This window comes from Myotis yumanensis, unplaced genomic scaffold (genome assembly GCF_028538775.1).
Source record: "Myotis yumanensis isolate MYYU_CA2020_CCGP unplaced genomic scaffold, mMyoYum1.0.hap1 SCAF_4, whole genome shotgun sequence".
NCBI classification, from domain to species: domain Eukaryota; kingdom Metazoa; phylum Chordata; class Mammalia; order Chiroptera; family Vespertilionidae; genus Myotis; species Myotis yumanensis.
Genome location: NW_027223755.1, coordinates 43,869,641 through 43,895,127, shown reverse-complemented (window position 1 = coordinate 43,895,127; position 25,487 = coordinate 43,869,641). Strand labels below are relative to the sequence as shown.

Sequence of the window (25,487 nt, the reverse complement as noted above, 5' to 3'; positions counted from 1 at the left end):
TGCATGTGCTATCAATCTTTAACAATCAAAAATTTACTTGGCAAGAGAAGTGGTGTTGCTATACAGAATTGTGGTCATTGTTACATTGTTTTATTTACTGTAAACCTGGCTCAATATTGGTAAATACAGTGTAGCAGAGACTGAACTGTTGTGAGCTATCTGGGCACTGGTCCAAAATATCATTAAAAATACTGCCTCAGACTAATTTGAGTTTATGAATAATATTTTGTTAACAGCTCAACTGAAATTGAGCCACATGGTGTAGCTTAAAAATTCTGAATCCACAAGATAATGAGAGTACTATATATACTGCATACTTAATATTCTGTACTTGAGTGATAAATTAATATGTAATTTTGAGTTAACTTTTAAACTATAAGCATCCAAATGCTTAATATGATCTTATATCTTTAAAGTTTACTTAATACTGTGGTTTACTGTTAATTTGAATGGCTTATACAGTAAAATATTGCTGGTTGAAAAATCAAAACTAAAGAATAGAGGTTGCAGAACAGGCATTAAAATGGACATTCAACACCTGTTTTGGCATATGGATGTGCAAACAGCTGAAGTTTACATTACACTCACCCCCCCAAAAAAATGGAAGGACATAAAGTTGTTGGAAAGGTCCAATGAATTAATTCATTTATTTTACTAATGAAAGATTATAATTGTATCTTAAAATATGTTATAATGATTATTAATGTTTGGTTATAAATTATTAATTATATAAGGTATAAGAAAGGGGATGAGGTTATGGTGAGATGTTATAAGACACAATTTATATTTAGTCATTTCTTGCCAAGAAAGGATGTATTTGTATTTTTCTTTGTTTGCTACTTTAATTCGTTTAAGTTCTTTCTGAACATATAATATCTAAACTCCCATGGAAAGGATATGGAAAGATTTGTGTCACTATTAAGTGTGTAAAATATTTTTGTAATATGAAGGTTTGTAATTATTTAAGGAATTAATTTTAAATACTCCTCTTCTCAATAAATATTTTATTCATTTTCCAGGTTAGCACTCTACGTATATGAATATCTGCTCCATGTAGGAGCTCAGAAATCGGCCCAAACATTTTTATCAGAGGTATGTTTTGTGTGTTTTCTGCACTGTATTTTGATATCTTATGTAAACAAGTGAAAAATACACTGTAACAATTATTTGAAAGAAATTAATCCTTATATATTATATAATGAGTGTGCAGTTATCAGTATGGATAATGTAGTCTTTGTAGATTATTTGTAAAAAGTTTTAGTATCCCCAAATGCCATTTTCATACCTATTCAATTATCCAGCCATTTTCTACCTTAGAAATTGAAACTAATATTTGCCTTGGCAAAAATAATCAAGAAAGCAAATTTGCTTTAAAAAAAAAGGCAAACACCACCATGTCTGTAGTTCTAGTAATATTTTATTTTGGCATTATTCACAATTTTGAAAAATATGTTTTTTGTTTGTTTTAATTTTGTATGGATAATAGTGGATTGATGGCTAGATTTCAGTTAGAAAACAGTTGATAATATTATTTCAAGTTCTTGTTTCTCTTTCTATTTTTCTCCACTTTTTTTAAACATTGAATTTGAGTTTTCTTGCAATGGTACTTTTCCTTTTCAATTTATATAATGATGAGATTGAGGAAGATTTTATTTAGTTTTTTTTTTGTGTGTGTGTGTGTGTGTGTGTTTTATGTGCAAGGCACTTTACATATATTATCTCTGATTCTTATAAGAAATTTGCAAAGTAAATGATATGATTCCTGTTTTACTAATGAGAACAGGGACCAGAGAGTTTATATAACTGGCTCATGGTCACACAGCTCAGTGTGTTGTGGAACTAGAATTCAAACCTAGGTTTATGTCAGTGTCAAAGCTTCTGGTTTCCTCTAGTGTCTGCATTGTCTAGTATGGTAGCCACTAGCCATATATGCCTTTTTGAGCTCTTGAAATAGGACTAATCCAATTAAGAAGTGCTATAAGTGTGAACAAAAGAAAATAAAATATCAGTAATTTAAAAATTTTGATCATACATTAAAATGGTAATATTTTGGATATATCGGGTAAAATAAAAAATTTGTTATTAAAGTTTATTTTACCCTTTTTTCTTATTTAATATGGTTAGTAGAAAATTTAAAATTACATATACAGCTCTCATTTGTGGCTCATGTTTATTTTCTGTGGGACAGTGCTGCTCAAAATCATGTTGTCTCTAGTGATCTCACAATTTGTCCCCACCAGATCAGGGACACAACAGGCAACCCCTTCAGAGTGTCCCATCTGAGGTACAGTCTTCTTGAGATTCACTTGTTCTCCAAACAAACGCACAAGCAAACAAACACACATAGCCCTGCAATCTTGTATCTAATTAATTAGTATATATGAACTATGAGGGCCTCTTTGCAATTAAGAAATTTAAGAAGTTTGCTCACAGCATATAAGAAGTCAATTGTTTTACATAGAAGGAATACATTCAGTGTAATAAAACATTGATTTCAAAGTTAATTCAAATCAAAACAGAAGTTTAGTGTGTCTTTATCTTATTAAATTATTAAATAGAAGACTTTGAGCCCAGCCAGTATGGCTCAGTGGTTGAGCGTCCACCTATGAACCAGGAGGTCATGGTTCAATTCCTGGTCTGGGCATATGCCCGGATTGTGGGCTCAGTCCCAGTGTGGGGAGTAAGTACAAGAGGCAGCTGATCGATGATTCTCTCTCATCATTGATGTTTCTATCTCTCTCTCCCTCTCCCTTCCTCTCTGAAATCAATAAAAATATATTTTAAAAAAAGATGATTGTAATAACAGTTTAAAGTTGTGCCGAGGTTTAATGAGTTAGTACATATAACGTGCTTAGAAGGGCTAGCATGTACTAAGTTTGCACGGTGTTATTTTTTAAATTCTTGGCCAATTCTTTTCTACCTAGTGTAGTTTTTTGTGTGTGGTCCAAGTGTCTGTCATTTGGACAGCCCACATTCCTCCTACCTTCTGGGGTTACCTCTTCTATCAACATGGCTCCAGCTCTAATCCCTACTATTATGGGTTGTCTCAACCCCTCTCTAATGTTTTGGGGGCTTGCCCAGGGGGAGGGGCTTTGGGTTCTCTTGCTATAATTTCTTGCTCCTTCTAAGTATTACTTCCCCACTGCCTCTCTTTCTTATGGCTGATAACTTTTCTTTGCCTGAAGTTTTCTATTTCCCTACAGCCTCAAAGCTCCACTAACTCATTGCTCTTATGTATGAAAGATTCTTACTGAAGGTTGGAAGAAATTGAATATTAAGCATTGTACAGTACAGACAGCAACATTAACTAAAATATTAGACATAATTATCCTTAAGTTCTTTGGTTTCCTAGCTGTTTGCCTGAGGGCTCTGTCTGCCTTCCATCTTGTTGGCTCTTCAAAACCTCTCCCATTTTCTCCTTTCTTTAATCCTCTCCCCACCCCCCAACTTCTTCCTGAGAGACAATTAGCAGTCTACATTCTTGTTATTTTATTATGTAGAATATTAAGTATTTGTTCTCTACTTTCAAACCATTCCTAGGGGGCTTCTGCGTCTCTGGGCCAAAAAATAAAAACAAAAATTGAAAGAATTTGTCAAGGAGCTTTTCCAATAAAATGTACTTCTCTTTAAGAGGACTTTTACTTCCTTCTAAAGTAAAAGAGCACTACTCAATAATACAAATTTATATGATTATGGAAATGAACTCTAATCTGTGCTGTCTAGTAAGTTTTCTACTAGTCACATGTGACTATTGAGCATTTGAAAAGTGGCCCCTGCAATTGAGGAATAGTCAATTAATTTTAAATTTAAAAAGCCACATCGTGGTCACTGAGTACCATGTTAAACAGCACAGTTTTGGACTACTTGCTTCAGAGTAGAGACAGAGTTTTCTTCCTGTTATATATCTATTTATTTTAATTTTTTGAATTAAAATGCAAAAAATTTAATTTTTTTTTCATTTAGTTTAGTGTATAGATGCACCCATACTTCTATACATGAAAGTTTTTAGAAAATTGGTGGGAACAGCAGGTTATATCTAAATTAGAAGTCTCAGGAATTTTGTCTAGGAACAAATGTATACATAGGTATACAGGCTCTTAGCACAGGAACTAGCTTTATCCTCTTAGACTATTAATTTTTTTATTCTCAAAAATATGAGAATTTGGGTCCTGTGTGTTTCAAACTTGCTGCTGTGCTGTTGGCGATGCTGTTGGAAGGGGTCTAGATCATCCTAAGAGGTCCCACATTGACAAGAGCAGAACCTCGGGAAAGGTGCTGCTGGCCTCCAGAAGTGCCCACCCTGCTGCTGCTGCTGCCACAGCCAGCAACTGCTTCATCTGGGGAGCCAGGGGCAGGAAGCGTCTCTTCTTCCTCCTGCCTTTTGATCCCCTGCAAGTGTCTCCTGATGGCAGAACCTAACAGGAAACCAGCTGGCAAGAAGCCCAGGAAATGTAATTTTCAGAATCCCAGCACCAGTGTAGAATGGAGCAGAGAAGGGCGGGTGTGGGGCTGAGAGGTAATAGGTAAATGACCAGTGTACCTTGCTGGAAGCAAACAATGATGAAAAGTTAAGGAGATGTGTGTGTATATGCTCATGTGTGTGCACCTGTATGTTATCATTTTTTCTTTGTTTACACAAATGTTTGTTTATTTCAAAACTGTTCTGTGCTTTGATTTTTGTTTCACTTGTTTGATTTTAGTCATTTTATGTTGGTTTGTGAAACTTCATAATTGTCTTTTTATGATCATAGGGTATTATTCTATGAAATGGGCCATGATGTATTTCACCAGCCCTCTACTTATGGACATTTAGGTTATTTCCAGTCTTTTGTAATTACAGACAGTGTGTGTGTGTGTGTGTGTGTGTGTGTGTATTTACACAAATGACCATATACTATATAGGACAAATTACTAGAAAAAGAATTGCTATATCAGATAGTATATACATTTGTAATTTGTAATTATTATTTATAAAGCACATTGCATGTCTTATCTCTGCCCATATGATTCAGTGTTTGGTTTTGCATTTATATAGAAATGCTAAAAAGACTAGCTTATATGATACAGACATAGCTTAATCAGAGATGAGACCTTCAAATCAGAATATGGCAATGGGAATGGGCTTAGAGATTTACCTGCAAGTTACAGGAGAATACAGCTTTTAGCTAGGCAAATATGGAAGGAAGACAAGTGGATGATTAAATAGAAAAAAAAGAAAGAAAGAAAAGAAAAGAAAAAGCCCTAGGATACTTTGAGGCTGGGATTTGAGAGAAATTGATAGCTGCCACTCAAATGCTTAAATAAGCCTGAGGCCCATGAAACTCAGTACAACAGACAATGCCTCTTCATAAATAGCAGAATTGCTTCTAAAATGACTATTGATATTTAGAGGTATTTTCTGGCCATTCCTCAACCCCATCCACATTAACGCATCCTAGCTAAAAAATTAAACTATATAGGTGAATATGATTTTAAAGTGAAAGTCCTTCTTTATTCTTTTCTAGAAATTGTAGTTGTAAGTTTGGTATGATTTCTTTAATTTGAATACACCCAATGCACTCATATATATGTACACTTTTTTAAAAAACAGAAAAGTTTTTATACTATGTATATTTTTCTCCAACCTTTCAAACTTTCAACTTAAAAACCAATATAGCAGAATCCTTTTTCTATGTAGATATATTTTATTCTTTTTAATGATTGCACACTGTTGTATAGTATGTAAGTATCAAAATTTATTTATATTCACTGTTGGTGAATGTTTTTCAGGTTTGGTTTTTTCTAACAGTGCTCACTCAATGAATGTGCCTTGGTTTTCTATAGATAAGCGTTCTGTGTTCCTGACTATGATTTCATGCTTTCCCTAAATAAGTAATACCTAGAGTATTAATTAGTTTAGAGACCAAAAACAAACAAACAAAAACAAACAAAACCCATTCACTATAGAAACATATTCCTATGTAGAATCCTCTCCTTTGGAAATACCTAAAGCATTTATTGTTTATTCATTAACTATAAAAGGATAGCTTCTCTATTAAATTTAATATGATGGACCAAAGTTTTAGCTGCTTCTGCCACAGCTTTGCAATTCAAAGTGAGAAAGATGAACTTCACTCACTCTATAGTAAAGGATATTGTGAGGATGAAAATATGATGTATGTAAAGCATTTTGAGTTTCTCTGAGGAATAGTAAGATGTAATACTGTTTAAAATACAAATGCATTCCCTTTAGACTTTATCTGATAAAGACCATATCAAACCTAAACCAGATAGGTATTTTCCTAGAGTACTTTATGTCCTGAAGAAGCTGGTGATTGACTGTGGGCATTGTGTAAGTGCAGGAGGGAGATGTGTTGTAGTGGGGCTCAGACCACCTCCAGCACAGTGTGGCAATGGGACCTAGTCATGCCACCTTAACTCTTCCATAAGTCACCTCACATTCTCCTTATTACTGAGGATAGTACCGTCTACTTTAACAGTCATAATATGTAAAGTCAAGATGAACTGAGATGAAATGTAAAGACGCTACTTTGAAAAACTTGTTTTTTATGTGATTAGGACGATTCGAGGGATTAGGACTATTAGTGTGTCTGGGGCACATCTGTAAGGTCCATTATTATACCTTTTCAAGAAGACACCAACTAGTGCAAAAATGGTTAGAGAAAAAAGTGAAAGATGAGATACAGGCTTTTGATTCAGTTACAACTTTAGTAGTCCATAAGAGTTGTGCCCCTCATAAGATTCATTAAGTACTATTTCTTATTTTTTCATGAGCCAAGGAGATGTATTATGGATCAGTGGAAATTATCAGATAAAAAGTAGCATAAATATAAAAATTATTTGTTACTACTTAGGAGAATGAAAGGATTTGGCTTACATTTATATAACGTTCTGATTCATTATTCTTATTTAGTCTTTATAAGCTCAAGTTCATGAATTCCTAGAATTCCTCCTTTTAGCTCTTTTTTAAAAATGGCTATCACATGTATAATTTTCTAATCTTTAGAAATTTTCTCTTTGTGTATTTGAGAGGAAATTATTTGTCTACTTTAAGGTTCCCATCGGTTTACATTTTGCATTCTTAAGAACTCTAAAAAATGCAGCCAGTTTCAGTTATTTTAATTGCTTTTAAGTTTTTCCATCTCTTCCTTAGAGTTCTTTTCCTTCTCCACCCCCACTAGCCCCCCTTTTTTTACATTTAGTCCCCCCTTCTGAGTTCCTACCCTAAAACTTTAAAAAAAATCTCTTTGGGATAAGAAGCCCTAATATCTTCCATAGTAGGTGGTAGAAAGGAATCCTTGAATGTATAATTATAGTTGTTTACTTCCTAGTAATGTTAAGGGCCTATGGATATATTTTGTTATTGGGGTGTTGTTAAATAATTTTTAGTTATTTAAACTAAAAAACTAAGGCAAATGCATAAGACTGTGTTTGAGTTTGGATCAACTTTATTAAAATTATAAGTCACTTCTTTACTGTTTTCCTGCTCTCTTTATCCTCCCTTCACTGCTTTGTTTTCTTTCATAACATTTGTCACCTTCTACTTCTAATATAAGTACAATCTTTTTTGGGGGGAGGGGTTCTTTGTTTATGGCCTGTCTTCTTCACTGAAGTGTAAACTCTCTGAATGCAAAGATTTTTACCTTTTGTGTTTACTGATATTCAATGCTTAGAAAAGCCACTGTACAAATACCCGCCCTGCTTTCCAATTTCTAAATTTAATTTGAAAACAATATTTAGGACTTTTAATTTTGGGGGCATATTACCATAGTTTTAAATTTATATTATAGTGGATTTCAACTTACCTGAGTATAAGCAATTGGAAAGCTAATATCAGCATTTTTGTAAAAACTCTTACTTTGCGGAAGCCATATGCCTTCTTACTCAAAAATTCAATCCTTAAGGCATAATTTAGAGTCTGTACATATTAAGCCCAGTCTCTTGCAAATTTCTGGGCTAGTGGTGATAACTGATATTCATATTGGTAGTTACTTTGGTTTTGATGTGCCTTAACATGCTGAAGTACCTTAAGATCCTGAAATACCTTCTGGAATTCTGGCACAGTGGGGTGCAAATTCAGGAAAATAATGGTGGCATCTTCTTTCACAGACTATGCAGTCAACAAATTATTACATAAAATGAGTACTTGTAAAACTTGAGTAAAGAATAATATGAACATGATTAAAATCTTATATATTACCTTAATATTTTAAATGGAAAAATCCTGCTTTGTAATAGGTGTGGGGAAAGTGTTAGTTGAAAAGCATTTAATATCTCTTTTATTCATTTTAGATAAGATGGGAAAAAAACATCACGTTGGGGGAGCCACCAGGATTCTTACATTCTTGGTGGTGGTAAGTATCTTTATTTCATTTTTACCAGATTGATGATACATTTCAGAATGCCTACACTATAGCTGTTTAGGATTCCATGCTTCTCTTTTATTCTTTTTCATTTTTTATAATTATTTCTGAAAGATAGCATCTAAAAAAACACACCAAACTCAAAACCAGCGTTAGTGTTACTTAACTTAAAGATATTACTATTGAATCAAGCTGGAATTGGGACCAGTATGTGGAATCTCCAACTGTAAGTATGATTCTGCATTAGTCAGCTTTGGTTGCCATAATAAAATACCATAAACTGGAGGGCTTAAACAACTGGAATTTATTTTCTCACAATTCTGGAGGCTAGAAGTCCAAGATCAACTTGCTAGTATGGTCTGTTTCTGGTGAGAAATCTCTTCCTGGCTTGTAGATGGCTGCCTTCTTACGTATTCTCATGTACTATAGAGGGGTGTGGGGAACACGTTGGTGCTACCTATCTAGCTATCTGGTATCTCTGTTAATAATGGTTCTAATTCCATCATGAGAACCCCATCCTCATGACCTCATTTAAACCTGAAGGTACTGATGGTGGTGGTGGTGATGGTGAATTTTGAGGAGAGGGAAGGGTAGTAAAAAAAAAATTGAAGATAATTCTATGTAGACTCAGAGATAAAGAACTGACCAGGAACACACACAAAAATTGTCAGGCTGTATTGAAGGCCAAGTTGATATCAGAACTTACAAATTTCATTGCAGCACCTGTATACTTAGATATGACTTTTCTGCAACAGCAATCAGTAGGTACTGCAGGTATTTGCATGAACTAGCTAGGCTTTTTTTTTTCTCATTTCTTCAATTAGAAGCATTTCCTGTTCAGTATCTTCTATGCTCATCTCTCAGCAGCGTATTTAAAAGAAGAAACTAGAGATTTCTTCTAGTGCTTTGCACATGGTTTCCTTGGTACGTTATTAAATGCCATCATCTTTTTAATCTCTCTCCTGAAAACATGCCTTACTAGAAGTTCCGTAGTGAATGGAACCGCACTTGGTCAGTTGTGGTTGTGGGTTTCCCTTGTTTGTCTCACATGTGTGTGGCAGGAACAGGTGCAGTCCTTTGGTTCAGAGCTGTTCCTGTATTTGGAACAACGGTTCCTTGCAGTTAAGCACTATCATTGTGCTGCTTTCGTGGGTCATGAGACCAATGTCTTATAATATATAATATTATAAAAGTCCACTTTTCATTTTATATAATATGTATTTATAATTCCTAGATCTAGGCTGTAAATACTTAACTGTTTGTTGAATGTAATTGAGTCTCTTCACCTGTTGACACCCTTGCCTTTTGAATGTTTCCAACAAGGTCTACAAAGTGGCATGTGAACCATTTAGAAGTCTGCCCCTGTTGGATTAGTGGGCTAACAAAGTGAGGTTTTACATTATAGGATTAATTCTATTTTTGCACCAATTTCCCTTTTACTCCCTTTCTCATGAATTTAACCTATTCTCATACTATAGATGGTTGATAGTAACTCACTGAATCCTCCGGCTTTTTGCTTCTGTCAGACTTTAGCTTTTTTGGTCTTAGCTATCAGGAGGTGCAGCTCTGAAATACAATCAATAGCATTGTAAGGGAGATATGTGCTGCTTATAATAGCAGTGCAGGAGGAATACCCATGTTAGCTAAGGAGAACTAGAAAAGCCTGAACAGAGAAAGTGGATCTGAGTTGAGCTGAAAGCTCGTGAAGGAAGGGTATTTTGGCAGAGGAATAGTTAGTATGAAGTCTTGAAAGGGATGATCATGCATTCAAGGAATGACAGGTAGCTTGGACCAGTTGAATTGTAGGTACACTACTATGAAGTGATAGAATATAAGGCTAGAGACAAAGGCATGAGTAAGATTACAAAGTCCAGGAGTACATCAAGGGTTTTGGAATAAAGCTCAAATATTTTAAACAAGGTACATAACATGATTAGATTTGCACTTTTAGACACTCACTTGGCATCAACATAGAGATGGATTAAGAGGGTTGAGAACAGAGGTAGACTATAGTTTACAGGCAATTGTCCAGTTGAGAGGTGATTAGGTGATGGATCCCAGATAGTGAACGCTGAGTGCAATAGTTAGAGGTGAAGGAGGAGGTTCTCAGGTTCTAGATTTGGATGGTGGAATGAACAGTGATGCCATTGACTGAATGCGGAATATAGAGAGAGGAACAGGGTTTAGAAAAGACCACGATTTAACTGGGAGAGGCTAAATTTTGAGGTTCCTGTGAGAAATTCCCATCGAGATGCCCTATACAAAGTCAGAGATCTGGGTCTGTGGCTCTGAGACAGGTCCCTAATGGCTTGAGAATGATCAACAGTGACTATACCGCCCAATGTAAAACGTAAGAGTAGGGTCTGGGGTTGGAACCCTGGGGAAAGTCAACATTTTAATGTGGATGGATGAAGAGGATGCTCAAAGGAAAATAATTGGAGAGGAAGGAGGGTAATCAGGAGAGAAAAATGTATGGGAACCAGGAAAGGCATTAGAAGGAAAGATTGAATTCTGCAGTAAGTGTAAGTAAACAGACCCAAAGACGTTTTGGAATCGGAAGTAAGGTGAATGCGGCAGTCTTGGGAGAGCAGTTTCAGTGGAATGGTGAAAGTGAAATTAAGAAGGCTGCTGTAATGCACTTGGCGACTTCGAGAGTTGCTGAGAGTAGCTAAAGTGTGTGGTGGCATGTGTAGCTGTTTTAGGATTAACAATAGAACATGACCTAACACTTTAGATTTTAAAATAGAATAGCTTTGAGCGTGTATATAGATTGCGGGAACAGGGGGAGAGGTTGAAGATGTGTAAAGAGAAATACACATGCACAAAAATGCAGAATAAAGTACAGGAGAGAGGAGAGGCAAAGGCTTTGGAGAGGAGGAAGGGACAGAGTGTGTGTTTTCACTTTCTGGAACTGTTTTTTCTTGTTTCTGATGTGATTTCCATTATCACTGTTTTTTTTCTTCCTCAGTTTGCACAATGCCGATTGCTATACTATTTCCCATGCCTCCCATGTTCATTACCTTTACCTTGGTCAAATCCCCTTTGAAAACTTACTTCTTGTTTGCACACTTTAATAAAAGCTTCCAACTCTTTAATGAATTTCTGCAAAAGAAATGCCAAGAAACTTCCCCTTTCCAATTTATGTAACTTAAAAATATACACTTTTAAAAACTTTGTTTTTAAAGGTTTAATGGCTTAAATTGTGTCTCATTTAATTACAGATATAAAACACCTTTTGAAATAACGTTGGGCCAATGTATCTATATCCTGAAATTAAATATATTACATTGCAGAGAAAATAAACTAATAACTAAGATTATTATGAGAATTCAGTCTTTTCACCTGGCTACAGGAGGTCACATCTTGCAGTATGTTAGCACTCTTAATGATTGCAGAATCTAGTGGATGACATCAGGAATAGCTAAGAATAACCAAATACCCATATAAAAACAACCGCATTTAAATTAGTCAACTGTCTCACTGGAATGGTGTAACATTTATAATTGTCAGCTGGTTCTTACTCATCTTGTATATGTGGCTTGTAATAGGTATCACCTAGCTAATTATTTATTTGAATTAAGTTAAACTAAGAGGCAATATAAGACAATGTAGGTGACAGCTATGATATAAGGGGTAGAGAGTCATGATGAGAAAGGAATAAAAAAGTGGTAGCAAGAGAGAAAGCAAAGAACAGAGGATGGTCAGCCTATAGAGGAAAAGCAAAATGTGTCAGGGAAAGAAATGTGGAATACAGAGCAAAATGTGCTGGGGAGAAGACAGTATAAAAAAACTGATGGAATCTTCACTAAATGCAAAGGATTAAAAAGGAAATTGAGGAAAATTTTACTCAGTTAATAAACTTTTTTCCTAGCCATTCCATATAATAAAAGGGTAATATGCAAATCGATCGAACTGCGGAATGACTGGTCACACACTCAATGCAGAAGCTGCCCCCTGGTGGTCAGTCTGCTCCCATAGGGGAGCACCGCTCAGCCACAGCTGGGCTGATGGCTGGTGCAGCAGTGCTAAGGATGTCCGACTGCCCGCTTAAGCCGTCAGTCGGACATCCCCCAAGGGCTCCCAGACTGCAAAAGGGCTCAGGCCGGGCTGAGGGACCCCCCATCCCCCCCAAGTGCACGAATGTCGTGCACCAGGCCTCTAGTACTGCCTATAAAATTACTTTTGCATATACCATTTCTTTGTATCTATCTATATAAAAACCTGTAAAATGCATAACATATTTCCCTCTTTTTACATAAAGAAACTAAGATACAAAACTATTTCCTCAGGGTCAGATTCAGAATTAGAACTTCAGCCAGTGCTTGTCTCTGCAAAAGATATTATTTCTTAAACACAGAACAGAATTTAGTGCCCACTATTAACAAGAAATCAATTACAGTTCCCTTTTGAGCATCATGAGTGACTAATTCCAGACAGTTGATATAAATGGGACTCAGGAAAGTTGTCTCTTCTAAGTCTAGTCTATACTGGGGCATCCATGGATCACTGGCAGCTACTGATAGTATGAAGGGATGGTTGCCATAGGATACTCAGGAAATGAGTTCGAGTGCAAGGGTTAAAGGTAGGATAACAGAGTTCTTGCTGTCTTATCTAGCACAGGTACCTACCACATTTTCATGAGAACTGATGCTGCTCAGACTGCCAGAGCTTTATAAACCTGCCCATAATCAGCATAAGGCATCTTGAAATAAGAACTCTTAATACCGTATTCACATGAGAGGCAAAATAATGTAAGAATTAAAAAGTTTAAACAAAGCTCTGCCACTAACTGTGACCCTTCAGCAAGTTATTTAGCCTTCCTAAGCCTCAGTTTCCTCATCTATAAAATGGAAATAATAATAGGTGGATTAAATGCTGAATATGTAATACTTAGTATATGATGCTTGAATTTAGCACATACTTATTAATATAAGCTATTTTGATACTTTAAAATATGAATTTATTACTAACCCAGAAGTATTTTGAGAATTTTGTGACAGTGGGACAAAATTTAATGCTTGCATTTAAAAAGTATTAAGTAGTGCTAAGGAATAAGACAAGTACATGTACGTGGAAGTTCTAAGGTGATGAGCAGGTACATGTACATCATGTAAAACCCTCCTTAATCTTAGGAATGGATAATTTTCTTCATTCATTGATAATATAATTTTGGGCCAAAGAGAAATAACTTCTTTAGTTATTAAGACTTGAATTTATAGTAACATGGCTTGTTCCTCAGGGAAAAAAAATATGTTTTCCCCAAAGGTTTTTCTACTTCTTTCAGTGTTTATTTTTCAGATAGTCCTGAATCTGGCCAGTGGCATATAGGTTATATAATTATGTTAGCATCCCATCTTCTGGGACACATCTGGTATGTTTATTCACCCTTGTAGACTTCTCTGACAACCATTTTGCTTCCTGTGTTCCCTGGAGATACTGATAAATAGCTAAGTCATTTCACTCACATCCTCAGGATAGAAGGAAAAACAGTTTTTGGATGAGAATTCTCAACTTGGGAATCCTGTGCTTCCCTTTGATTTTTGTGGGGAAATTTTTAATAATACAAGAATAAATACTTTTATATTTTTCAAGTTTGGTTCTCATTTGTAAAATACAGATTTTTCACTTGTTTCTTCTTAAGAATATAGAGACTGTAAATCTAAAGTATTGTTCATGATGATAAATTCAAGGATAATATTTTGGTTTCAAGCTTAATAGGTGTAAGGATTAGAGGAATTGAAAACCATCTTAGGCACCAACATCTCAGGTTGTAGAGAAAAGAATTCAGTGTCTATTGTTTACTATATATAGCTTTGTAAAATACAGTGGGGCCTTGACTTACCAGTGTCCCGACTGACGAGTTTTTCGAGATACGAGCTGTCTCTTGGCCGAGTTTTTGCTTTGAGTTGCGAGCTAAAATTTGGGTTACAAGCCAGCTTCAGATACCCCACCGCTAGTTGGCGCAGCGAACGTCACAGTGAATGCCACAACATCAGCCCAGCATCACGTGTCTCACTCGGTTTTCTTTGTAAAATTGATTTGACATACGAGTAATTTGAGTTACGAGCTCCGTCACGGACGAATTAAACTCCGTGGCCTCACTGTAGTTTGAAATCAGGAAGTGTGAAGCTTCCAGCTTTGTTCTCCTTTCTCAAGATTGCTCTGGCTACTCAGTCTTTTGTGGTTCCATACACATTTTAGAGTCATTGTTTTTTTGTGAAAAATGCCATTAGAATTTTTATAGGGATTGCATCGAATCTGTATGTAGATTGCTTTGGGTAGTATGAACATCTTAACAACATTAATTCCTCTGATCCATGGCATGGAATATCTTTCCATTTGTATCTTCTTCAATTTCTTTTATCAGTGTCTTATAGTTTTCAGAGTTCACCTCTGTGGTTAAGTTTATTCCTAGATATTTTATTGTTTTTGATACAATTCTGTTTCTTAATTTCTCTTTCTGATAATTTGTTGTTAGTGTATAGAAACTAAACAGTCTTTCTACATTGATTTTTATATTTTTCAGCTTTAATGAATTTTTTTATTAGTTCTAACAGTTTTTTGGTAGAGTCTTTAGTAATTTGAATGTTAAAATTTTTTTTTTTTTGGTCACCCCTCACCTAGGGATATTGTTCCATTGATTTTTAGAAAGAGTGGAAGGGAGAGGGAGAGACAGAGAGAGAAATATCAATATCAGAGAGATACATCAATTGGTTGTCTCCCAAATGCACCCTGACCAGGGATCGAGCCTGCAACTGAAGTATGTGCCCTTGACTGGAATCGAACCCAGGACCCTTCAGTCCCACAGGCCCACGCTCTATCCACTGAGACAAACCAGCTAGGACGAGTCTTTTTTTTTTTTTTTCTTAGTCCATCTAGCTAAAGGTTTGTCAAGTTTGTTGATTTTTTTAAAGAACTAACTTTTGTTTTCAATAATTTTTTTCTATTGTTTTTCTATTCTCTATTTCATTTATCGCTACTCTAATCTTTATTATTTCCTTCTGTTAGCTTTGGGTTTAATTTGTTCCTTTCTAGTTCCCTAAGTTTTAAAGTTATGTTGTTGATTTAAGATCATGCATTCTGCTTTTAAATGTAAGTATTTACAGCTTTATTTTTTCCTCTTAGCATTGCGTTTGCTGCATCCCATAAGTTTTGGTATAGCATTGATATTATTAATAATATGCTTACTATGAGTTAGATACTGTGCTTATGTCATATAATTTAATTTTCTAAACAACTTTGTTTTATAAAGGAGGAGATTATGTTTCCAATCTGTTTAAGCAACTTGAGCTAGTAATTAGCAGGGCTGGCTTATCACCATTAATACTTTTAGACATTTGCTTTCCTGATTTTGGAATTCCTTGCTCATGCTCATAGTTAATTTTATAGATGGAAGGATGACCAGAGTAAGTAGTATAATTATTTTTTCCCAACCAGTTTCCTCTTGCTTTTTTCTCATTATTCTTGAATAGGAGGGGAAAAAACCAGCATGGATTTTTTTAATTTTCAAAATTAATATAACCTATTTTGGTAATTAATTTCAAGGGAAAACAAGAGGACATTTAAAAAAATATATTTGTTTGACCAATGTGATTTAATGGTTAGGGTATTGGCTTTTGAGTAGGACAACAAAATTATCTTGAAAAAAAATCAATGAATCACTTTATCCTTTAATGATTAAATTAGGATATTTTTTACTGTTTTAGTTTTTCATGGGAAAATTGTGAAAATTATTATCATTGTTTCAATCATGTTTCCCATGTAAACAGACAAGAAAGATAGTTTCAAATTTTCAAAAATTCATTTTATCCTTTTAGAAAAATCATATTAGCATTTCTGAACAATGGCTAGATTATACCCTATCACTGCATGAAGACTTTTGCCTGAATTTAAGTCTTTGAAAGAAATATTTCTCCTGAACAAAACACATTTTATATAAGAATAAGATGTCTTCTATTTTTTGAATGGTTACCTCTCATTTGGTGTGATTTTATTAATGTTGCCACAATTACTTTTGTAGTGTATTTTGGGATCTCTACTGTGCAGCTCCAGAAAGACGGGAAACATGTGAACATTCAAGTGAAGCAAAAGCCTTCCACGATTATGTAAGTTCATATATAATTTTACTAATACTTGGTCGGTTTTCTTTGTAACTGTTGCTCTTGAAAAATGCATTGGCCATCTGTTCTTTTCTTGTGGTGCTTAAGAAATTGTTGTTGTTGTTTTTTTCTTGAAAAATAGGCTCATAACTTAAAAAGTAAATTACAAATGGGTTTTGAGTCTTGTTGAAGAAGCTCAAGGTAAGAGAGTAGTCCTAACTCCACACTATTAAGGGTATTTCTTATCTTTAAGCATGACTGACTTGTGAAATTTTACATTTATAAGAATTAAGTAATTATTTATTTCACAAAGTCATAAGAATTATGTAAATGATATTGCACATAAGATTTTAAATATATATAGAAATAGTCTTCTCTTTTTGCTAATTTTCGTTACATATCATAAGAGCTTTGAAGTTCCTCAAGAACACGAAAATAAGAGTAATTGCATCCATAAGGCTAAATATCCCTGTCACTGAATTCAGTCCCACAAGTAAAATTTATGTGAATTAAAGGAAATACAAGATAAGAGAGCAAAAGATTCTGTGCAAAAATGAAAATGTGATTTTTATAAAAGATTCTTAAAGAAGGGCAGTGGACTACCCTTTGCTGGGTGATGTATATTAAAATATTTTTAGAAGAACTAAATCGCAGATGTGATTTTTTAAAAATATTTTTATTTTATTGATATTTTTTAGAGAGAGAAGAAGGTAGAGGGATAGACAGATAGAAACATCGATGAGAGAGAAACATGAGAAACATTGATCAGCTGCCCTGACCGGGAATCGAACCACTGATCTCTTGGTTCATAGGTTGAGACTCAACCACTGAGCCACACCGGCCAGGTTGCAGATGTGATTTTAGAGAGTTGATGGTATCAGAGAGAAGAATGGTTTAAAAAAGAGAGAGAGAGAGAGAGATGAAGAAACAAGGAAGATTCTCTTGAGGGAAAACTGCATTTAATAGTGAAGAGACAGTATTGTGAAGGGGCTGGGAAAACAACTGTGTTCATAGAACTGACCATAAAAGGACAGATGGAGTTGGGGACTAAGGAAACCCAGTTTCCTTGGTTTGGAGGAAGTTGTTGGGGGCTGCAGCCTGAGGAAATACCTTATAGTGAGTATCTAAAACTTAACCTGGGGGATACTGGTTTAGTTGGTAGGAGGGAAGCATCAGTGGGTAAGTAGCCTTAAAAAACAGAACCAGGCCTCAAAAGGGAAAAAGACCTTGTTCTTTCAAAGGAAATACTTCAGCATTAGACTGAAGAGTAGAAATAGCCAGCAGAATTATAACCCCAGAAGTAGCACAACGAAGAGTAGGCAGACCTAAGAGAAGTGAAAATCCTGGGCACCTCGAAGGGACTGCGCAATACTTGAAACGTTTACTAAACTGATTTAAGTGTGACTGCTCCTGATTACCTAATCAGATATGGATTGTATTTACTAAGCTTGCAGTGTATTAAACCATACTTCTCTAGGACAAGATGCGTGAAACATGCTACTGCATATAAAGAAAAAGGAGAGAAAGGCAGATAAGCAGAGCCCAGGACACACTATCTGAACTATCTCGTTTTCCTTTTTTACCCTTGGCTGATGGCAGAAATAAAGTAGAGAGCCAACCAGGAGGAGTATAAGGAACCAGGCTAGAGGAGGGTACTTGGTCTCATCTCTCTCTTACACCAGGAAAGACATGCCTAGATTTGGCCTGCCAGTGGTGGGAAAAGTTTTTAAATACCCACCAATTTTGACAACTGGATGGAATTATTTTTATTAGTTACAGACTGGATTTTTTTAAGTAGAAGAAAAAAAAATCAAGCAAAGCACACACGCCATTCCTTGACCACCAGTGTTCTACTCTAAAAGACGTATATTTGTGGATCTATATTTTTTTAAATATATATTTTTTATTGATTTCAGAGAGGAAAGGAGAGGGAGAGAGAGATAGAAACATCAATGATGAGAGAGAATCATTGATCAGCTGCCTCCTGCATGCCCCCTGCTGGGGATCGCACCCGCAACCGGGGCATGTGCCCTGACCTGGAATTGAACCATGACCTGATTCATAGGTTGACACTCAACCACTGAGCAACACCAGCCAGGGTGTGGATCTACATTTTAAGAAATGAACTATCTCAGTACTCTTTCAAATTCCATTGTATGGAAAGATGCACCCTGCTGTTCATCATGGAAATCTTATAGGGACTACAGAATTAATTTAGCATCTTTTTCTTAGAAGCATTATATAAACCATCACCGATGTTGTCATTGCCATCATCATCATCATTATCATAATCATTTTGCATTTATAAGGCACTTTCAATATTTCAGAGAGTATTCATACTTACTAGCTTTAAAAACCCACTTCAGAATTTCAAGTTTTTGAAATGAGCATTGACCAGAAGTAGGAATGATTAGAGTAGATTTTAAAGGAAGAACAAATTCTTATCACGTAATTTGGTCCTAAAAATATGTAGTTTTAAAAAAGGTCAGTATTTTGTTCTTTAATTTATTATTAACATTAACACATGTTTTATCAGATTTTAATAATTTTATCTTAAATATTAATTTGAAAAGATTTAATTTATTCTTAGATAGCATTTTATTATACTTTTAAGCCAATTTATTTTCACTTGTAATACATCTCCAAAAAAAATTTTTTTAATGGAGTTTGGTAAAAAGATAGAGTTTGACTTGCATAATTTTTATTACAATTGGATTTTCAGAAATACATTTGTCTTCTGTAGCACACTTTTATGGCAATTTCCATGAGTTGGATTTTCTGAATTCGTAATAGACAATTTCTGAAAATTACCAATATAACTCATTTTTAACATGTAGATATAGAAGTGTCAGGACCCAGTGAAGAAAAGGAGAAATAGGAACACAATAAGATTTTGGTAAAATTCTGGAACATTATATTCCTGTATTAGGGTTCATTGGGAAACATTTATTAATAGTAATTAATATGTATACCAAATGAATTTCAAGGAAGTTCTCAAGGAAGCCTACTGAAAAATATTTTTTTCATTAGCTGTATCTTTAAAGTAAAAAAAAAATACTTGCATGTATAAATTATGCTATGTTTAAAAAGTAGTCTTGTTATTTTATAGTCTTTATCTATAAGATTGAATGGATAATGAAAGATAAACTATTGTTTTTTGAAGAAATAGTGGAGGTATAATGAAGTAAATGATGAATAATCCTTTTAATAAAAAAGTAAGCTCAACTGTTAAAGGGATTATCTTTTGATATTGACATTATGTATTATTTCTGTAGATATGTAACCAGTATTTTTGTGTTTTCCAAATATTTATAGTTAATATTAATTTTATATTTAGGAAAGTTACTTTAAAGCAGATTAAAATTTACCTTTCATTGACTTCCAATTTCTCTTCTGAAAATAGAAAATGAAATACTTAGTAAAATAAAATTTAAAATTGTGGTCATATGTTTTCATACCACTATGTTCTCTACGCATAGTCATTTAGCATTTCCCATGAAAGACTTTTTATGGTATGTGTACATATTAAAAGAGATATCTAAAAATTGAAAAGATATCATTTTGAGTCATTCTATATTTTAATAACCTTTTTTGGATAATTATTATCCTAGAAACATTTGTGGCTTTTGGTTTTTAGAAAAAAAATTTTTTTTATTTGTTTTCTGAGCATTGCTTCTTTATAATGGATTTTTGTTACTTTATTACTTTACTAGAGGCCCAATGCACTAAATTCGTGCAAGAGTAGGCCTTCCTTCCCACAGCTGCCAGCACCAGCTTTCCTCTGGCACCCAGGACCCTGGCTTCCCTTGCAGTCCTGGCTTGGCCCAGAAGGTCATCTGGAAGGGTGTCCGGAATGGCATCTGGTCTAATTAGCATAGACCCTTTTATTATTATAGAAGCTTTGCCAAATAGTTACAGATGCAGTGTTAATATCCTTTTCCTTGAAAAATCATCTTGTTCATACTTATTATGAGAAAAAAGATAAAACATTTAAGATGGGTAAAACTTTGATCCTCTTTCATTTATATTGTAAAATATGTTCACTTAAATAGTATTTAGCAACTGTATGCAGTGCTAAATGTAAAATAATAGCGCATGTAGAAATCAACAGTTAACAGTGGATAAGGATGCAGTTTTGTATGACAACGCTATAAAAAACACAAGGAAATGATTACTATACAAGTCAGGATAATGGTTGCTTGGGAAGTAGGAAGAGGTTAGGATTGGGATGGGGCTCATGGAAAGAAAGGGCTTCTGAGAAGGTTGGCAGGGTCCTATTTTTCCTGGCTGCCATGGTGGTTACTTTATAATAACCAAGTGTTTGTTTTATAAAATGTCACAGTGCCATACATTTATTTTGTGTGGTTTTCTAGATTTGTTTTTTATTTTAAGATAATGAGTTTTAAAACACAGTTAAGATGATTAACTGTAGAAAAAGAATATGCACAGTGGTTTTTAATGTGTTTCCAGGCATGGTTGTGGTTCATCCTAGAGAACTGATGGCAGAAAATCTAGGGATGATCTCCAAACAAATCTGTGTTTGTTTCTTCTCTGTTATTACAGATACTGTAAAGTATGTCTATTTGCTGATTTTCCAGAGGGGAGTAAAATCAGAAATGTTGGCAAAAGATTTAATAATTAAGAATTTACTTTGTAAGAGAATATGGAGACTTACCTATAGAACAATTATTTTGCCCTATTATTTTTATCCCGAGTGTAAACCAAGTTCATCCAAGATAGAAATTTGTTGCTATCTATTATAATATTATAATTAAAAAGTAAACCATTATTTCAAGTGATTAAAAATAATACCTATTAACATGTAAAGTTTATTGGACTAGCTTTTCTTCCCATTGTCGTATTTTTATTTCGCTCTGAAACCGCAGGCATTGCCTTTATGTGGAGTTAAACTATGTTTACTAGATTTTTTTTCTGCTACAGCTTAACATAGAGTTGTTTTATTTAACAATTTAATTTTCATTCCATTCATTTAAAAATATGTAGGAAAAGTATAAATATATGCTACCAAATTTTTAATGAAAAACATATACAGTGATTATAATTTTAGATCTCTGATATGAATGGAAGATTCCCTAAAGCAATGACAGAGTCAAAATATATTATCAATATAGTGTAATGGTAATGAAATCACATTATTATAGTGAGCTCTTTGGGAGCAGAGAATTATATTTGTTCTTTTCTGGGGTTTGTCAAATAATAGATGGTCAATAAATATGAAGAGAATGCAGTAGACAGGGAAATTGGAAATGTTTCAAATCTTTGAAATATTTAAAAAAAAAGTGATAGGCTTGAATCATAATTGTTGATAACATGTGGCTAATTTTTGTATTCTTGCCAGAGAGAGTGTTTATAACATTTGAAAGGATTAGGTATAGGTTTATAGTAATGGGATAGTTTTTACAAATGATATATAAACATGATAATATACACAGAAAATAATAGGAGAAGAATGCTTTTATGCACCCCTCAAGATTTTTTTACAGATAATCATATATTATTTAGGAAAATAATTCTCTAGAAATGACTGCAAAGAGTTAGGTGCATTCTTTGCTGTAATCCCGTAATATCCTTTGTGTCCCTCCTTAATGTCCCTGTGCATTAGATGTTTGTCATGAGATATTTTCTCTAATAATTTGTGAGCTTCCTCAGGGAATAGGCTTTGTTTTATTTGTCTTTTTCGTTCCTGGTGCCCAACATGGTACCTGATGTGAGATGTTCCAGTCACATTGGGAGACACATTTGCATAAATGAATGATTAAATAAAATATAATCTAATAAATATTTGTCATTTCTTATCTTAATATAACTGAATACTGTATGTAGTTGTGGAAAGGTCATTTAATGCTACCTTACTCACTTTGTATTTCAAAACAAATTAAGATAAGACAGCAACTCGTAAAGACAAAACAAGTGAATCAAAGCAGGTGGCAGAGGCTTTATATCTAGGGAGGCATGGCACTAGGGAATGTAGCAGTGAGCAAACTAGATATAGTCCCTTTCCTCCTGGGCTTACCATCTAGCAAAAGAGAGCTTTCTCAAGACCGTTGAAATATCAAATAGAAACACATGTAAAGAGATATAGTATTATATTGTAAGAACAGTGAAAATTTATAGATATGGAGAGTAAGTACACATACCTTTTGATGTGTATTTAGATTTTGGCATATAGTGGCATCAGCAAATGCTTAAATAGATGAATGGTATAAAATTGCACCATAATTCTCCTAAACAATCCATGTAATCTAGAGATCTTAATAGGCTAAGAACAAGTAAAGTTACACTTAAAATTCATTAAGATGATAAAAACTATTGTAGGCATATATTAACGTTTATCAGTCAATATATAAGCTGTTGTTCACCTCAACAGGTACATGAGATTAATTTTTTTGTCTTATTCTTATCTGTCATATTATTAGTACTCTCGTTTTCATTTCCAGCTAAGTTTCCTTTGCCATATATAAACCTTACAAACTCCCCTATATTCTTTCTAGCATATGGTAAGTTGTATATTTATTTGTTGGTTTGACATATAGTCACTACTTACTAGTATTCTGTGATGTACACGTGTCTCTACTCCCAGCATGCCATTGGTTTGCTAGGATTGCTTCTGGGTGGCAACTAAGTATTGCTAATGACTCTCTGCTATTTTTCCTATTTCTATTGATCCTGAGGTTTCCTGTAGGGCAATATGTTATTTCAGTCATTCTGTGGCCAACAGGAATAAAGGGAGAGAATCAAGGACAGTGTAAAGCATTGTGGGAGATTTCTACTTTACTTAAAATCTTTTTAGCATAATATAAGCATTATGTAGACATTGTAAAATCATAAAAAAATAAATGAAAAGAGACAAAGAAAAAGAGTAGGGATGACTTTAATAATTTGTTTCAATGTGAAAAATATATTGTTTCAAAATAATTATTTTAAAAGAATGTCATCTTAAGCCTCTTTACCCCCACTGATGTATTCGTTTTTATTAAAATAGAATTTCTGGTGAATGTGAAAAGATGAATATGGAAAGACTTCTTACTATTTTTTATGTTAATGTTGCACTACCTATGATTATATTGCCCATAACATCAGAGCATTAAAAAAAACACACAACAAGAAATATACTTTCAAAAATAGCATGCATTTGTAATTTCGGTTAGAGGTATGAAATTCATAAATGTAAAAGTCATATAAAATAAGTTATTCTGGAGATTTTTAAAAGGAAAATATATCTAAATACCTTAGATTTGAAGTCATATTTCTATAGCCACTTTGTTTACTTTTTATATATTATACAACCTCATTTAAAATGATTGCATTTTAGTGCTCAGGGAGAAGGGTGGATGGAGCTGGAAGAGGGTACAGGGGGGATAAATGGTGATGGAAAAGAAAAATAAATGAATAAAAGCAAGAGCACTCATGGATTGGGAGAAAATATTTGCAAACCATGTAGCTGGTAAAGGACTTATATCCAGAATATATAAAGAACTCTTACAACTCAAGAATCAAAGTAAATAAAGAAAATGATTGTGTTTTCGACAGCTTCAAAAAGTGAAAGTCTCTGTCTTGTTTTTATTTCTTTTTCCTTTGATTTGAAGTAAAGAAACTAAAAATATTGGCAAAACTTATGTTTCACTTAACACCAATCCACATTTTTAATTACTGTTGTGTTTTTTGGTTTCGGTGAGCATTGGTACTGAGGTCAGGGGCCCATACCTATTTTTAAAATAAATAAGTGCCTCACAATTCTAAGTACTGTGTCTTGACAGACTATATATTAGGAGTTTAAATAATAGTTATTTATCCCACAAATAATGGATATGTGACATTCTTTTGTACTAATAAGAATCTGTTATATGTTTTCAGATTTTGTGAAATGTCTCTACGTTTGATTGCATTTATTTTGAGTATTAAGTTTGTGTTTTTTTCATGTTAGTTGGCCTGATATCTTCCCCTGGCTTTTGGGTTTAAATCTACAAACAACTACAACTGTAATACAAGGAATTATTTGTAGCCAGCCATAGCAGATGATAGATAGTATCAGTTCCCAAAGCTCAGCTGCTAACTTCTGAGTCTTTGAACTCTCCACGAGGAAAGTCTCAGAATCTCTTGAAAAAGAAAGTACAGATATGTTAAAGTTGGATTTCAGCTTTTTGTTATCAAACTAAAACTTAACTTTAAAATGTATGTGCTTGGTCAGCATGGCTCAGTGGTTGAGCATTGACCTATGAACCAGGAGGTCACAGTTCAATTCCTGGTCAGGGCACATGCCCAGGTTGTGGGCTCAATCCCCAGTGTGGGGCGTGCAGGAGGCAGCCAATCAATGATTCTCTCTCATCATTGATGTTTCTATATCTCTCTCCCTCTCCCTTTCTGAAATTGATAAAAATATACGTTTAAAAAATGTATGTTATACTTATTTCAGAGAGAAGGGGGTGTGGGAAGAGATTAACCAAAGAATTATATGCATATATGCATAACCCATGGACTCAGACAATAGTGAGGTGAAGGCCTGGGGAGCAGGTGGGAGTGGGGGGGAGGGGATTAGGGGGGAGAAAAAGGAGGCATCTGTAATACTGTCAATAATAAAAGTAAATTTTTAAAAATTTTTGTCAGTCTCTTGGATACATCAGGTTAAACCTTGTGTCTCTAAACAAGTGAATAAAAGCTGTAATTTATACACATTAGAAAAAAATAAAATGTCTTATGGTATATTGTTAAAATATCTGGATTTTTAAAGAAGAAAATGTTCCAACTACTAACAAATATAATTCTATGCAAGATATCATGAGGGAAGAGATTTTGGTAGACATAATTAGGATCATTTTTATATCATTTTTTTATTCTTTTTTTTTGAGAACCCATTTATGTACAAGTTGATTTGATTGAGGCTATGGGAGATTTTAAAGATTTCTCCCTCTAGATCCTTATAATCTGTTTAGAGAGGTACATGAACTGTATATCTTGTGTTAATTGCTGTGAGTATAATATAGATAATTGCTATACTGTATAAGCT

At 34.1% G+C, this 25,487-nt stretch overlaps 1 protein-coding gene across 9 annotated transcripts in view; it reads left to right on the top strand.

Annotated features, from left to right (window-relative positions):
- SSBP2 (single stranded DNA binding protein 2) overlaps nt 1-25,487 on the top strand; it is a 214,780-nt gene that overhangs the window by 63,610 nt on the left and 125,683 nt on the right. For all 9 annotated transcript variants that reach the window (XM_070412280.1, XM_070412279.1, XM_070412282.1 and 6 more), the window contains exons 2-4: nt 1,020-1,092; nt 8,293-8,354; nt 16,384-16,468. In XM_070412280.1, coding sequence (XP_070268381.1) covers nt 1,020-1,092; nt 8,293-8,354; nt 16,384-16,468 — 220 coding nt within the window. The remainder of the gene's footprint in view (nt 1-1,019; nt 1,093-8,292; nt 8,355-16,383; nt 16,469-25,487) is intronic.